The sequence below is a fragment of the Crinia signifera genome, chromosome 6, assembly GCF_055691185.1.
Source record: "Crinia signifera chromosome 6, ASM5569118v1, whole genome shotgun sequence".
Lineage (NCBI taxonomy): Eukaryota > Metazoa > Chordata > Amphibia > Anura > Myobatrachidae > Crinia > Crinia signifera.
The window spans coordinates 4,695,583-4,712,977 of NC_139222.1; the positions used below are offsets into that span (position 1 = coordinate 4,695,583).

At 46.1% G+C, this 17,395-nt stretch overlaps 2 protein-coding genes across 5 annotated transcripts in view; one reads left to right on the forward strand and one right to left on the reverse strand.

Annotated features, from left to right (window-relative positions):
* LOC146009882 (uncharacterized) overlaps positions 1–17,395 on the forward strand; it is a 227,902-nt gene that overhangs the window by 102,410 nt on the left and 108,097 nt on the right. The gene's annotated exons all lie outside the window — the stretch shown is intronic.
* On the reverse strand, positions 1,535–15,087 carry LOC146009884 (uncharacterized). The gene is made up of 4 exons (XM_083150478.1): positions 14,989–15,087; positions 12,560–12,638; positions 11,180–11,404; positions 1,535–3,496 (listed from the first exon to the last, which is right to left on the reverse strand). The coding sequence occupies exons 2-4, from the start codon at positions 12,591–12,593 to the stop codon at positions 2,073–2,075; spliced, it is 1,683 nt and encodes a 560-aa protein (XP_083006604.1). The 5' UTR covers positions 12,594–12,638; positions 14,989–15,087; the 3' UTR covers positions 1,535–2,072.

Genomic DNA, 17,395 nt, shown 5'->3' on the forward strand with positions numbered 1-17,395 from the left:
ACAGTCAGGCCTCAGACCTTCTGGCCCATCATTAGGTAGTAGGAGATTACCCCGGTCACCCCCAGACTGGTGTACCAGGAACATGACAGTCAGGCCTCAGACCTTATGGCCCATCATTAGGTAGTAGGAGATTACCCCGGTCACCCCCAGGCTGGTGTAGCAGGACCATGACAGTCAGGCCTCAGACCTTATGGCCCATCATTAGGTAGTAGGAGATTACCCCGGTCACCCCCAGGCTGGTGTAGCAGGACCATGACAGTCAGGCCTCAGACCTTCTGGCCCATCATTAGGTAGTAGGAGATTACCCCGGTCACCCCCAGGCTGGTGTAGCAGGAACATGGCAGTCAGGCCTCAGACCTTATGGCCCATCATTAGGTAATAGATTACCCCTGTCACCCCCAGGCTGGTGTAGCAGGAACATGACAGTCAGGCCTCAGACCTTATGGCCCATCATTAGGTAATAGGAGATTACCCCGGTCACCTCCAGGCTGGTGTAGCAGGAACATGACAGTCAGGCCTCAGACCTTATGGCCCATCATTAGGTAATAGGAGATTACCCCGGTCACCTCCAGGCTGGTGTAGCAGGAACGTGGCAGTCAGGCCTCAGACCTTATGGCCCATCATTAGGTAGTAGGAGATTACCCCGGTCACCCCCAGGCTGGTGTAGCAGGACCATGACAGTCAGGCCTCAGACCTTCTGGCCCATCATTAGGTAGTAGGAGATTACCCCGGTCACCCCCAGACTGGTGTACCAGGAACATGACAGTCAGGCCTCAGACCTTATGGCCCATCATTAGGTAGTAGGAGATTACCCCGGTCACCCCCAGGCTGGTGTAGCAGGACCATGACAGTCAGGCCTCAGACCTTCTGGCCCATCATTAGGTAGTAGGAGATTACCCCTGTCACCCCCAGGCTGGTGTAGCAGGAACATGGCAGTCAGGCCTCAGACCTTATGGCCCATCATTAGGTAATAGATTACCCCTGTCACCCCCAGGCTGGTGTAGCAGGAACATGACAGTCATGCTAGTGGCCATACACACGCAGATTTATCTTCAGATCTGTCTGGTTGGAACAAACACATGGTTATGGATGAGAGCAAATGACAGTTGACCATTTGCTTGGAAATGCTGGAAACCTGACAAACTGTCACTCATCCATAACCATGTTTTTGTTCCAACCAGCCAGATCTGAAGATAAATCTTACTAGTGTATGGGCACCTCTACCCTCAATGGGGGAAATTTACTACGATGGGAATACTGTTTCACATGAGATGTCGAAATGGGCAACCAATCAGAAACTATTATCTTCTAGAAGGTGCTAAATAAATAAGCTGTCAATTCTGATTGTTTGCCCATAGCAATGTCCCGTGTAAAAAAGAACTCCCAGTTTCATACATTTCCCCCAATGAGTGCAGAGGACCTTACAAGACAGGCAACATTAACATAACAAAAACATATAAATACATATATAGCGTGTAATATTACACAAGTAGTACATGTTAGAGGTCACATAAGAGCCAGGATCAGGACACGATACACAAAGAGATTTATTCTGCAGAGAGAAAGGTTCCACATGGGAACACAGAACGTCCTCTTCTATACATGTGACGTCTGACTCCCGTCATTCCCAGCAGTAATAATAATGGTATTTATACAGCACTTTCCTACCAATAAGGTACAGTCACATTTACACTCAATACAGGATACTAAAGAAGTCCTTCAGCTACAGATAGAAGCGAACAGGACAGTGAGGAATCAGAAGCTGCTTCTGGTACGTTGGATGCTGCTCATGCAGGGCTGGGAAAGTCAGAAGGCCAATGATGAAGCCAGCAGGAGGAGGTAGTAGAGTGTCAGGTGGAATAATCGGGGCTGTTTACAAGTAGCCGGCATTGCAGTAGTCCAGACATGATAACAGAAATGTATGTATGAGTTCAGGCAAATCTTCTGAGGGAATTGGTTGATTCTGGCTTTGTGCCTTCACTCCACCATCCAGGTATGTGTACTCCAGAAGATTCAAAAGTTTCCTCACCTGTGTGAAGTCTATTGTGTTCAAAAAGAATGGAAATTCTCTCTCACTGGTGACTTCTCTGATGTGTAACCAGATTTGATTGCTGAGCGAAACATTCCCCACAATCAGAGCACAGAAATGCTTTCTCACCTGTGTGAGTTCTCTGATGTGCAACAAGATATATTTTATTTGTAAAACATTTCCCACACTCAGAACATGCAAATGCCTTCTCCCCTGTGTGAATTCTCTGATGTGTAGCAAGATATTTGTTTGTCAAACATTGTCCACACTCAGAACATACAATTGGCTGCGTACCTGTTTGACTCCTTTGATGTGTAAGCTGCTGCGATTTATTTAAAAAGAAATTTCCACACTCAGAACATGTTTGTGGCTTCTCATCTATGTGCGTTCTCTCATGTCTAAGAAGCTGTGAACTATCCGTAAAACTTTTCCCACATTGAAAACAGGAAAATGTCTTCTCATCTGTGTGAGATCTTTGATGTGAAATAAGACTTGATGACTGTTCAAAACATTTCCCACAATGAAAACAGGAAAATGGTTTCTGGTCTGCATGGTGACATCTCTGATGTAGAAGCAGATATGATAACTTTGTAAAACATTTCCCACACTCGGGGCAGGAAAATGGTTTCTCACATGTGTGAGTTCTCTGATGTTTAACGAGATCTGATTTCCGTGCAAAAAATTTCCCACACTCAGGACACGAAAACGGTTTCTCACCTGTGTGAAGTTTTTGATGTGAAACTACTTGTGATTTCCGACCAAAACATTGCCCACACTCAGAACATGAAAATGGTTTCTCTCCTGTGTGAATTTTATGATGTATAGTAAGGTGGGATTTCTCTGCAAAACATTTCCCACACTCAGAACAGGAAAATGGCCTTTCACCTGTGTGAGTTCTCTGATGTTTAACAAGATTTGATTTCAGCGTAAAACATTTCTCACATACAGGACAAGAAAACGGTTTCTCACCTGTGTGAATTTTTTGATGTGTAACAACTTCTGATTTCCGTGCAAAACATTTCCCACACACAGAACATGCAAATGGCCTCTCACCTGTGTGACTTCTCTCATGCATAACAAGATGTGATTTGTATATAAAACATTTCCAACATTTGGAACAGGAAAATGGCTTATCCCCTGTGTGATTTCTCTGATGTGTAATGAGAATGGTTTTATTTTTAAAGCATTTTCCACACTCAGAGCATGAAAATGGGCTATCAGCTGGCTGATGAGTAATAAGCTTGGTATTCTGTGTAAAACATTTCACATCTGTAGAACAGGGAATCACTGCATCTACTGTAAGAGATGTAACAGAGGCACCAATATCATAGTTATTAGGTGAACGTTCCCCATGATCTGAGGGATCAGCAGATCTAGCTGGATGTATAATTGGGGTGATGGGGTTAGATCCTGGAGAATGTTGTCTATGGTCACAATCTGAGACATTTCTGCTTCTGTGTCCGTCTGCTGGAAATAAAACGAAAACAAAATGAATGTTCGTGTAACAAATGTAATCTTGTAGATTATGTACAAAATGGCAAATTACTACAAAATGAGTAGACGAGACCCAAGATGTTATAATGTACAATTTATAATGATTATAGTCCGTTACAGGAATGACCACTCTTGGTCGACAGCATCTATAGAGACAGTGAGGTCGATTGTAACAATTGTTTTAGGTTTTTTGGTGCAGCCCAAGTGGACACAGTGTTAGTTTTGGTAATAAGCATGGCGAGGGGACAGTGTCTACGGGGACCCCTGTGATATTTGGTCCCCCCCCCCCCCCAAAAAAAACTTGTGATGACTATCGACTTTGTGTCCGATCTCCCGTCACTGTCGCGCTAGACGCCATTGACTATTTTTTGGCATCTAACTAAGAGTGGTCGATCGTGTAATGGTCAAACTAGCATCAGTCGACTATCCTGTAACTAAAACACTCAGCTATGGTATATGGTGGAGCTTCTCGTCTTACGCTGTATAGTTGCAATCATGAACAACAGACCCGTATTCATAAGAACCTGTCATGATTATTATCATAGTTGTTCTCATGGACTCTAAACAGTGCAATTTCCTCTCCATCTCATCCATGCACTGCAGGTAACACGACGGTAATACAACCTCCTGGTTGCTGGGAAGAGGAGCTAAGCCTTTCCAACCAGAGGAGATGGAAACCACCAGTGAACGCTGATTTTTCATATTGCTGAATCTCATGAGTCTTACCCTGGGCCACCAACAGTTGTCACACAGTGTATACATACACACACTGTTTTTAAGGAGGGAGAGTGGCATTAAACATCCACATGCCAACGGGCATGAACTTCTGCCTCTGTTTCCACCACCTGAAAGAAGTGAAGTGAGTCCAGTGTGGTGTCTAAGAAGGAGCTGATATTTGTACCTTAAATATGTATAATGTGAACCAAATCCACCCCCCCCAAAAAAGAGACAGTTGCATTGGTTGGATGGTCATTGGATTCACACCATTTTAGGTCTTCCATACTCTCTTATATAGTAGTTTATCTTTCTGCAGAAGTGCTTTGATAACTAACTCTGATGCCCATGCTCCATTTCCATACAAAACAAAAAAAAATTAACTCTCTATTTAAAAGACTGAGACAATAATATGGACCGTGAGACAGAGGACATGGTTCATCTTCATATTCCCAGCAATGCCCCTGCCACATTGTCATCCACATTGACGTTTTGCCAAGTGCCCCTGGCGAAACGCCAGTCATCCATATTGACGTTTCGCCAGTGCCCCTGGCGAAACGCCCGTCATCCGCATTGATGTTTCGCCAGTGCCCCTGGTGAAACGCCCGTCATCCATATTGACGTTTCGCCAGTGCCCCTGGCGAAACATACATCATTCTTGGAAGTATGCATCACTTCCAGGAAACAAAACAGACAGAAGACACTGGGCAGGTGAAACATACAGGACACTGCATCCACTCTCTCGTCTCAGAAACTTGGTGTGAGGAAGAGTGCTGTTGTGTTACACTTTGTTGCCACGATCTCTACTTGAAGCCTGAATCTAGCAGTAGCTGGAAGACTTCCTGATCCCAGGACCTTGGAGCACCTCGCTTCTGTCTCCGTTGATCGGCCTCTGCATTCTCCTTACATGGAATGCCCAAAGTGGCTTTAGGTCTCTCTACACAAGATATCAGCTCTGCTACCTCTGCCATCATAGCATTGCTACTGCTGCCTGGGAATACTCAGAGATGCTTCTCCAGTAACAGCCACTGCTGGAAACATTTGTACTACTTTCCATATGGTTCTTATTTACATAACATTTACATGAGGATTCATCTCTTCCTGTAGCCGTATACCTGGTGCTACCTTTGGCTGGAGGGGAGCTCCCGAACCTGTAACACTGGATCCTGATGTATTAGCCATTCTGGGTGCAAGTGTGACATTCTCTGTGTCATTATCTTTAGAACATCTCTTCGTGGCTCTTTCTAACCTTACGTGGAGTTCCAAAGATGCCGGCTGGTGAGACTACATGGTAATTGCAGATGGAATCTACACACCTGCCATTTTCCCCTGAAGACCACCCCTATGGTGCAAAGAAACATTCTCACCGGCTGCTGATAGATCTGTAGATGATACACCAAGGACTATACCTTACCGCACATTTCTTCTGACAGAGTTACGTCACTTTGTATGTGTATGCATTCAGAATGTGGAGTAAAAAGTTGTTGTAGTGAATGAGCAAGGAGAATAGGTTACTCATTTCTGTAATATCAGGATTTTGGTACTTACTAATCCGCTTTTCTGAGACCATAGGGTATGTTGGGAGGAGTCTTTTAGGGGTATAGATGAGTGATTAGTGGAGCTGGGAACTTCAAATGTTTTACTGTGTAACGGGCTCCCCCATTTATGTCACCCCCGTAACTGACTTTGGTACTTTTTTAGTTTCACGGCGGCAGATAAATCGCATGCGATTTGATGTGATTTTGTACTTCTTCTTAACCCCACTATCCACGGAGTTGATTTTATATAGTGTGGCGAGCGCAGCGACTCACCCAGTGCTGCAGGAAACATCATAACTATGACTCTACTTCAAAAGTGGTCCCTATCCACTGAGAGACATTTGCGTCCAGTGTTCCTTACTGATGTGGATGGCAGTAGGATTCTCACAATTGTCCTCAGAACTTTACCTATTCAAGTCAATTCATTCAGAGATGCTTCGTTTTCTAGAGATCCCTAAAGCTTCACACGCCCTGGTCCTTGGTCCACCATGGCTAAGTCTACATAATCCCAGTATTGATTGTACCACTTCTCAAGTCCTGTTCTGGGTCAACGTTCTACTCCCAAAGCAGCAGATATACCATCTTATCCTTTCCTGATGTTTCTAGTAAAGTTGGTGCTGATACACTTCCTTCTCATCCTCATCCCTGGGTTTGCCCTATCGACCTTATCCCGGTAAAACCTCCGCCCAGACGCCGAATTTATCCAGCCTCCATTCCAGAGACTCAGTCTATGGCAGAATATATTAAGGAGTTCTGTCACAATAATCAGCATCATACATCATCTATATGCAAACCATTGTTTGCAAAATATGTTTTTCATCCCAAAGTACCAGAGTTTCAGCCTCTCCCAGCATCTTCAGAACCAGCAGTAGACTTTTCAGCGGTTCATCAAGATCTGGAGAAACATCCACACTTCCTTATCGAAGGCATCAAGCAATTACAAAAGATTTGCTGACAGAAGATGCACAGCACTGGCTGCTCATAAATCGGGAGATCGGGTGTTGTTCTCAACATATAACCTAAAATGAAAGGTTCCTTCTATGAAATTTGGGCTTTTTTCTGTGGAGCATGTTATTAACCCAGCTGCCTACAAGCTAAAGCTTACATCATTTTTGTAAATTCCGAACTCTTTCTGCATTTCCTTATCAATACCACTTATTCTTAATCATTTTCATTAAAGGCTCCCCATGGCACCTAAAGTATAAAAACTCAACAAGGAGTAGAGTATGAAGTATCTAAAATCCTGGATTCTCATCTCTGTTTCAATCGACTCCAACATCTTATTGATTGGAAAGGATATTGTCCTGGACTAATGCTGCAGTCATTCATGCTCCTAAACTCATCCAGGAATTCCATTGCAAGTACCCCCAAAAGCCAGAAAAGTGTGCTGGGACCACCCGTAAAAGGGGGGAGAGGGGGGGGGGGGGGCGGCCATAAATCAGGGGAAAAGAAACACTTTTCTACCTCTCAAGTGTGTCTCCAGGCTTGCACTGTGTTATACTCCCAGGAGGGTGAGTCCAGGTTTAAAGGCTGCGGACAATCCGGCGTCTGTTCAGTGCGTCTACGCTGCACCCTGTGTTCCACAGTACTGCTTTATGCCATTACTGCAGGCAGCGGTCGCGTCACAAACAAACCAAAGTTCCCTCCATTCCCTGCTATGTGGGTGGCCAAGTTGAATTCAGTAACATGATCTCTCTCAGCCAATCCCAGACTTCCTGTTACTGACATCACAGACTAACAAATCCCTTTGCAGTATGCCCTATAAGTATAGTGTCACGGCTTGCCTCCGGTGCTGCGTTCACAGGGGATGGGAACCACTTCACTATGGCCAGGTGGTGGCGTGCGCGCCGTGTCCCACCAGCCTGCCTGGGATTCCTCCTGCCTCACACTCCGTTCCCAGCCTCCTACTTACCCTCTCCTCACAATCGGTCCGTCTCTCAGCCGACTTCCAGTTTTGGTTCCCGTGCTGTGCTCTGGGCTTTCACCGTTGCGGGTGCAGGGTTGATTCTGGATTTGTTTCAGTGAATGTCTCTCTCCAACGCGTTTCAGCTCAGTGGAGCCTTCTTCAAGGAGTTTGTCATGTCAGACAGCTTGTTGGTTTAAATGCCCCTCTCTGACTTGTGATTGCTCTGAATGCTTTCTTGTTCACTGGTCCGTTTGAGTGTCAATCTACTGGCTGGGGGGAGGTATCTTCATGCATCCAGTAACCCTTCGCTCTTTCTGAAGTGATTCTTATTGGTCTGTGGGTATGTCAATCAGCTGTCTGTTGAATGCGGCTTCAAACAGTCAGCAAATTCCTTTATATACGTGCATTAGTTCACGTGTTTATAATGTTATTTTTTGGTCTTTGTTGTTGTAATAGTTTTTATACCAATTTCCTAAACTTGCTTATGGGTGTATTCAAAGTATCTCTCTATCTACATTTACGCAGTTTCCCTTAGACATGCTTATTTTCATACATAATCCTGTCCTACCAGCGTGTGGTTGGGTGATCTTAATATATTCTTATTTTCTAACTTTTTATTTTTTACTAATGATTGATTTTACCTCATTGTCCAGGTTTAACCCTCTAGGTGCTAGCGTTTTGAGGTCGTACACCCATTTCAGTTCGGATTTGTCCAGATTGTAGGTGTAGCCCCCCCTTATCCCTTTGCCAGTTAGGATGTATCAGTTCTATGCCTATGAATTTTAATGATTGTGGGTTGCTGTCGTTACAATTTTAAGTGCTTTGAAAGGTTGTGATCCTCATATCCTCGTCTTGTTTCTTATATGTTCATGTATGCGGTCTTTCAGGTTTCTAGTGGGACGGTCTACATATTGTTTTTTACATTCGCACTCTAATAGGTAAATCCCCCCCTTCTTGTTTTATCTTGTGTACTTCGCCTTTGATTAGAGATCTGAATGTTGTGATAGGCTTTGTTGATCTTTGATTCTGGTTTTTACATCCTGTACATTGACCGCAGTAAAAGAAACCTTTGTTCGGCCGGTTTTAGATTTTGGTGGGATGTGGTTTTTAATAAGCTTCTGTTTTAGGTCTGGGGCTTTCTTGAATCTTCGTTTCGGTATTTGTGGAAGGTGGTCGGCTAGGATCTCGTCTTCTAGTAATAGTGGCCAATGTTTGGTCAGAATCTTTCTCAATTGGTTTGATTGTTGATTATTGTGTAATGAACGGGATTTCTTTCAATATAGTGTCTCGATCTTTCTCTTTGTGTTTGAGTAGATCATTTTGATTGGTTTGTTTTATTTGTTGGAAAGCTGTATCAATGTCTTTTTCTTTGTATTGGTTTTCCTGGAATTGGGTTGTCAGTTCCTTCCCTTGTTATATATAAATCTGTCGTTTTAGAGCCGTTACGTTATGTTGTTGTCTGTATCTGAAGGTCTTCTATGTAAATATTCAAGTCTAAAAAGTTTACTTTTTTTTTTTGCTGTAAATGGTGGTAAATATTAGATTGTTCTCATTGTCATTAAGGTGTTATGTGAAGTCTCTAAGTGACTGTTCGCCTCCCCTCCAGATGAAAAATAGGTCATCTATGTATCTTGTCCATAGCACAAGATTTGCCTCCCGCTCCCCCAGATATGGCGACCTTCCCACCAACTCATAAAGAGATTGGCGTAGCTGGGGGCGAATCTCGTGCCCATCGTACTTTCAGTACTTGTTTCCTAGCAGGGCGCCCAGATTTCCTACATACGTTCAGTAGTTAAATTAGTTAATTTATTCACTGCACCCTGAGTGAAATCGCATCACATGGCCCTTTTTTGTGGCGTGAGATGTGTGATGAGATATGAGATGAGATGTGAGATATGAGATGTGAGTTATGAGATGTGAGTTATGAGATGTGAGATGCGATCTCAGTAGTTCATATGGTAAAACACCTAAAACACCACCACTTTCCACGTCACCCCGAAGCGTGGCGAGCGGTGGCGGAAGGCGTCCTCCCACCTTTTCATACCCCCACTATCCACACCAGCCTGGAGTTGAATTTATATAGTGTGGCGAGCGCAACGAGCCACCGAGCCCGAAGCGTGGTGAGCGCAGCGAGCCCTGTGAGGGGACGCAGAATACATGTAAAGTAATCCGCGTACGCTCGCCACACTATATAAAATCAACTCCACGCCGACGTGGAAAGTGGGGGTATGAAAAGGTGGGAGGATGCGTTCCACTGCGCTCGCCACGCTTCGGGGTGACGTGGAGAGTGGTGGTGTTTTACCATATGAACTACTGAGATCGCATCTCATCTCACATCTCATCTCACGCTATGTGCGATGCGATTTTACTCAGGCTGCAGTGAATAAATTAACTTAACTACTGAGATCGCACTTCACTACGCAGAATAGCCCACTAAGCAATACGGGTACTTGTTTATTATCAGGGTGCCCGCGAAATCGGCCGAAAATCGCATGCAAAAATCAGATGCGATTTTTTGCCGATTTTTTGCATGCTGTTCCATCATTGCACACCTTGCACACCCCCGGTTTCCATCGTAGTGCATCGCATGCAATATAGTGGCATGCGATGCAATTTAATTTTTAATTGTACAAGCACCCTGATGGGTACTTACAATGTTAAATGCACCCCCATTGTCAACGCCACCCCCACTATCAACGGCAATCCGAAGCGTGGCGAGCATAGTGAGCCCGCGAGGGGCGGCGGTACGCGTCCTCCAACCTTTTCATACCCCCACTATCCACATCGGCGTGGAGTCGATTTTAGATAGTGTGGCGAGCGGACGGGGAATACATGTAAAGTAATAAAGATATTTAATTTCCCGAAAATCGCATTGCATACTACCTGGGGGTGTGCAAGGATGGAATAGCATGCAAATCGGCAGGAAATGACCGATAAAATGGGCAAAAAAATCGGCCAAAAATCGGACGCTGAATCGCATCGCAGATCGAATCAGCCAAATATCAGCCAATAAATCGGATGCGATTATTGGCTGGTTTAATTATCAGCAAATGGTTGTTCTGTAGATCATGTAGTGCTATTATTTCTTTCCTGGTCAGATTGTTTCCATGATCTTTAATGTTGAGTTGTTCTAAGTCTTTTTCTACCATTTTAATAAAGCCATTTACCTGTGATCCTGTCATGTGGCTGGGAAAGAAGGTAGATTGGGGTTTCAGATTGGTATGTCATTACTGGTCGATGACATCTGTGTTTCTTATTGTTGCAAGTTTTCTTGAAAAATTATGTAAGTCTAGGTATGTCTGAAATTTACCCAACGGAATCGTCGGTGCAAATTTTAGACCTTTGTCCAGGAGTCTTTGGTGTTCAGTAGTCAGGTTGTGTTCGCTAACATTGAATATCCCTGTTTCTACTTCTTGTGTATTACTCTCGTTCGTGTTATTGCCCCCCCCCCCTACTTAAATACCAGCGTACCAAAAGAGAAAAGTGTTTATCACTAACCTGGGCAAATATCTATAGGAACTTCCTCCTCCTTACACTGCTGGTCACCTCTCACATACGTCTCATCTCCCTCTGTTTCTTCTACCTTTATAATAGTGAAATATGTCTCTTCTTCTCCCTCTGTATCTTCTGTCTTCACATCAGTCAGATACGTCTCTTCTTCTAGATCCTGGGAATACAGAGGACGGGGACATCTCTCTGGGGTATTCCTGTTACTGGGCCCATCTGTAGGAGACATGCAGTGACTGAGGACATTGTATATATGTGATTATCCTGGGAATACAGAGGACGGGGACATCTCTCTGGGGTATTCCTGTTACTGGGCCCATCTGTAGGAGACACACAGTGACTGAGGACATGGTGTATATGTGATTATCCTGGGAATACAGAGGACGGGGACATCTCTCTGGGGTATTCCTGTTACTGGGCCCATCTGTAGGAGACACGCAGTGACTGAGTACATTGTATATATGTGATTATCCTGGGAATACAGAGGACGGGGACATCTCTCTGGGGTATTCCTGTTACTGGGCCCATCTGTAGGAGACACGCAGTGACTGAGGACATTGTATATATGTGATTATCCTGGGAATACACAGGACGGGGACATCTCTCTGGGGTATTCCTGTTACTGGCCCCATCTGTAGGAGACACGCAGTGACTGAGGACATTGTATATATGTGATTATCCTGGGAATACAGAGGACGGGGACATCTCTCTGGGGTATTCCTGTTACTGGGCCCATCTGTAGCAGACACGCAGTGACTGAGGACATGGTATATATGTGATTATCCTGGGAATACAGAGGACGGGGACATCTCTCTGGGGTATTCCTGTTACTGGGCCCATCTGTAGGAGACACACAGTGACTGAGGACATAGTATATATGAGATTATCCTGGGAATACAGAGGACGGGGACATCTCTCTGGGGTATTCCTGTTACTGGGCCCATCTGTAGGAGACACGCAGTGACTGAGGACATAGTATATATGAGATTATCCTGGGAATACAGGGGACGGGGACATCTCTCTGGGGTATCTCTGTTACTGGGCCCATCTGTAGGAGACACGCAGTGACTGAGGACATGGTATATATGTGATTATCCTGGGAATACAGAGGACGGGGACATCTCTCTGGGGTATTCCTGTTACTGGCCCCATCTGTAGGAGACACACAGTGACTAAGGACATGGTATATATGTGATTATCCTGGGAATACAGAGGACGGGGACATCTCTCTGGGGTATCTCTGTTACTGGGCCCATCTGTAGGAGACACACAGTGACTGAGGACATGGTATATATGTGATTATCAGATGCTGTGTGTATATAGGGGACCCCCATACCTGCTCTCCCCTCTACAATAAATGTCTCCTCTTACCCAGTGATGTGAGGGGCTGGGGATTCTCCATCATCACGTCCTTGTACAGACCCCGGTGTTCCTCTATATACTCCCCCTCCTGCATGGAGAGATAGACAGTGACATCCTGACACCTTATAGGCACCTGACACACACAATGATACAGTCATCACCCAGACACATCCCCCGATGTTACTGTATAATGTCCCATTCCCAGCAGTCACCTCTCCGGTCACATACCCCGGTGTTACTGTATAACGTCCCATTCCCAGCAGTCACCTCTCCGGTCACCTCCCCAGGTGTTACTGTATAACGTCCCATTCCCAGCAGTCACCTCTCCGGTCACCTCCCCCGATGTTACTGTATAACGTTCCATTCTCAACAGTCACCACTCCGGCCACATCCCCCGGTGTTACTGTATAACGTCCCATTCCCAGCAGTCACCTCTCTGGTCACATCCCCCGGTGTTACTGTATAACGTCCCATTCCCAGCAGTAAACTATCGGGTCACATCCCCTGGTGTTACTGTATAACGTCCCATTCCCAGCAGTCACCTCTCCGGTCACATCCCCCAGTGTTACTGTATAACGTCCCATTCCCAGCAGTCACCTCTCAGGTCACATCCCCGGTGTTACTGTATAATGTCCCATTCCCAGCAGTCACCTAACCGGTCACATCCCCGGTGTTACTGTATAACGTTTCATTCCCAGCAGTCACCTCTCTGGTCACATCCCCCGGTGTTACTGTATAACGTCCCATTCCCAGCAGTCACCTCTCAGGTCACATCCCCGGTGTTACTGTATAATGTCCCATTCCCAGCAGTCACCTAACCGGTCACATCCCCGGTGTTACTGTATAACGTTTCATTCCCTGCAGTCACCTCTCCGGTCACATCCCCCGGTATTACTGTATAACCTCCCATTCCCAGCAGTAACCTCTCCGATCACCTCCCCCGATGTTACCGTATAACGTCCCATTCCCAGCAGTCATGACTTTCCGGTCACATCCCCCAGTGTTACTGTATAACGTCCCATTTCCAGCGGTCACATCCCCAGTGTTACTGTATAACGTCCCATTCCCAGCAGTCACCTCTCCGGTCACGTCCCCCGGTGTTACTGTATAACGTCCCATTCCCAGCAGTCACCTCTCCGGTCACATCCCCCGGTGTTACTGTATAACGTCCCATTCCCAGCAGTCACCTCTCCGGTCACATCCCCCGGTGTTACTGTATAACGTCCCATTCCCAGCAGTCACCTCTCCGGTCACATACCCCGGTGTTACTGTACAACGTCCCATTCCCAGCAGTCACCTAACCGGTCCCATCCCCGGTGTTACTGTATAACGTTTCATTCCCAGCAATCACCTCTCCGGTCACATCCCCCCGGTGTTACTGTATAAAGTAGGTGACAGTGACATCACTTATATCTATAGTAATAATACAGGGAGGTGACCGGGGAGGTGACAGTGACATCACTTATATCTATAGTAATAATACAGGGAGGTGACCGGGGAGGTGACAGTGACATCACTTATATCTATAGTAATAATACAGGGAGGTGACCGGGGAGGTGACAGTGACATCACTTATATCTATAGTAATAATACAGGGAGGTGACCGGGGAGGTGACAGTGACATCACTTATATCTATAGTAATAATACAGGGAGGTGACCGGGGAGGTGACAGTGACATCACTTATATCTATAGTAATAATACAGGGAGGTGACCGGGGAGGTGACAGTGACATCACTTATATCTATAGTAATAATACAGGGAGGTGACCGGGGAGGTGACAGTGACATCACTTATATCTATAGTAATAATACAGGGATGTGACAGAGAGGTGACATCACTTATATCTATAGTAATATTATTTTATTATGGCAGAAGACAGTCCGGAAGTGGGAATGGATGGAAATAAGACGGTCAGGAGGCCATAGGAGACGGGCAGGGAGCTGTAAGAGAGGGACAGGTGGTAATAGGGCAGAAGGACACGGCCAGGGGGCAGGAGAGTGGCAGGGGGCAGTAGGACACAGTCAGGGGGCAGTAGGAGAGGGACTGGGGGCAGTAGGAGAGGAGCAGGGGTCAGTAGGAGAGGGGTAGGACACGGACAGGGGGCAGTTGGAGAGGAGCAGGGGCAGTGGGAGAGGGACAGGGGGCAGTGGGAGAGGGACAGGGGGCAGTAGGAGAGGGGCAGGGGGCACTAGGGGAGGAGCAGGGGGCAGTAGGACAGGGGGTAGGAGAGGGGCAGGGGGTAGGAGAGGGGCAGTAGGAGAGGGGCAGTAGGAGAGGGGCAGGGGGCCGTAGGGGAGGAGCAGGGGGCAGTAGGACAGGGGATCGGAGAGGGGCACAGGGCAGTAGGAGATTGGCAGGGGGCAGTAGGAGAGGGGCTGTAGGAGAGTGGCAGGGGGCAGTAGGACACGGTCAGGGGGCCGGAGCTGCGGCCGTTACCTGGCAGCGGAGAGGATGATGTGAACAAAAAGCGTCAGCAGGTGGGCGGGGTGAGACAGCGGGAGTGTACTTCCGGGTCAGCGTCGGACACAGCGCAGAGGAGTATGGGAGAGTTTAGATGACGGCAGGCTGCGCCGTCCATAGGCCCCGCCCACTCCTTTCCTCAGCCCCGCCCACTCTCCTGACCGCTACATAATGATTTATCTATCTCCTTACGCAGCGTTCTGTGGTGATACCGGCTAAGCCAAGATGGCGGCGCCCGTAAGGAGTCAGAAAAATGGCGGCTGCAATGTTACCTCAGCTTATTATGAGGACAGCCCCCACTACTTACCTATATAATGTGTACTTAGCTACCTCCCCTCATACTCAGCTACACTCAGCATCAGCCATATACACTCAGGTGCAGACACTGGAATACAATATAATCAGGACATGAAGACAATTACTATATACTACAATGAGATTGTTGTGTGGGGATTGGTATGAAATCCTGACCACCGAAATCGCTACAAAAGGGGAATGTGGATCGCCACGCAGTGTGCACACTCATTTATTCTCCCTCTATGGGTGTCGTGGACACCCACGGATGGAGAAAGTGTCTGGATTTCTGCGGTCGGGATTCCAGCGTAGGAATTTTGAACGCCGGGATTTCAATTGCACCCCGTTGTGTGTTACTGTCACCCACTGCAGAGATTTGTACAGAAGTCACTGATACAGGGCAGCCATTACTATTCATATGATACAATTAGGGTTACCACCTTTTTGTTGAGAGATTCCCGGACATTGGCCTACCCCTTGACACACCCACTGCCCCACCCATGTCCCGGCCCCAGCTCCGCCCTTTGACCCCTTATGTTGAATTTTTTTAACCTTTGCTTCAGTTTCATTCTTGATTTTGCATACCATAATGCCAGTTACATGTTACATCATACACAGTAATACCCATTACACGTTATGCCCCACATCGTGATGCCCATTACATGTTACGACATACACGCAATGCCCATTACACAATATGCCAGGACTGAAAAAGTTTTTTGGTAAGGAGAAAGAACACAGAGAATGCGCGCCGTAGGCGCGCGTCAAAAATTTTCAACATAATGCCGATTACACGTCACACACCGATTACATAGCATACAAAATGCCATAGTATACCAGATGCCATAATGCCCATTACACGTTATGCCACACAGCGTGATGCCCATTACATGTTACGCCATACACCACAATGCCCATTACACGATATGCTAGGACCGAAAAGGTTTTTTGTAAAGCAGGAATGATACAGACAGTATCATCAAAAATTTTCAACATAACGCCGATTACACGTCACACACCCATTACATAGTGTACAAAATGGCATAGTATACCACATGCCATAATGTCCATTACATGTTATGCCACACAGCGTGATGCCCATTACACATTATGCTTATTACTTGTTATGCCAGGACTCAATTTTTTTCTAAGATAGGGACAATACAGACACCATAATGCTGATTACACATCACACACCCATTACATAGTATACCACATGCCATAATGCCCATTACATGTTATGCCATACACCATAATGCCCATTACAAGTTATGCCAGGACTCAACAAAATTTTTGTAATGGAGGGACAAACAGTTCACCGTAATGCTGATTACATGTCACACACCCATTACATAGTATACCACATGCCATAATGCCCATTACACATTATTCCAAACACCATAAGGCCCATTACACATTATGCCACACTGTAATGCCCATTGCACATTATCCCAAACACTGCAATGCCCATTACACATTATTCCAAACACCGTAATGCCCATTACGCCACACACCGTGATGCCCATTACACACCCCACACATCCTAATGCCTATTATATATTATGCCATATAAGTGACACTTACCTACATGTTAATTGATAGTGGTTTCATGCTCGATGCAACTGGGGAGTGCAAATGCATGTTGCCAAAGGGGGGGGGGGGTGCAAATGCCTATGGCCAAGGGGGAGAATAAATGCCTATTACCCCTATTACCAAGGGGGAGTGTATTCCAGGTCTGGGCTGGATTGGTCACATCAGTGGCGTAACTAGAAATTTTGCGTCCCCCTGCCCATAAAAATGTTTGCGCCCCTCCCATACATTATTAATTATAATTTTTTTCATACATATCCTTACATTTAATCCATCACTATTTCCGCTTTTCCCCTCCTATCACAATTATCCCTCCTCCTGTCCCTCCCATCACAATTATCCCTCCTCCTGTCCCTCCCATCACAATTATCCCTCCTCCTGTCCCTCCCATCACAATTATCCCTCCTCCTGTCCCTCCCATCAAAGTTATCCCTCCTGTTCCCTCACTGAACATATAATCAGAGAAGTTTCAGAGTCAGACCTGGGGTGGCAGGCAGGC

Excerpts from the sequence above, each read along its gene's own strand:
- LOC146009884 (XM_083150478.1), bottom strand. The coding sequence starts at position 12,593 with ATGATGGAGAATCCCCAGCCCCTCACATCACTGG. Across the intron at positions 11,405-12,559 it reads CCAGCCCCTCACATCACTGG|ATGGGCCCAGTAACAGGAAT; the intron begins GTAAGAGGAGAC and ends TGTCTCCTACAG. Across the intron at positions 3,497-11,179 it reads TCCTATAGATATTTGCCCAG|CAGACGGACACAGAAGCAGA; the intron begins GTTAGTGATAAA and ends TTTTATTTCCAG.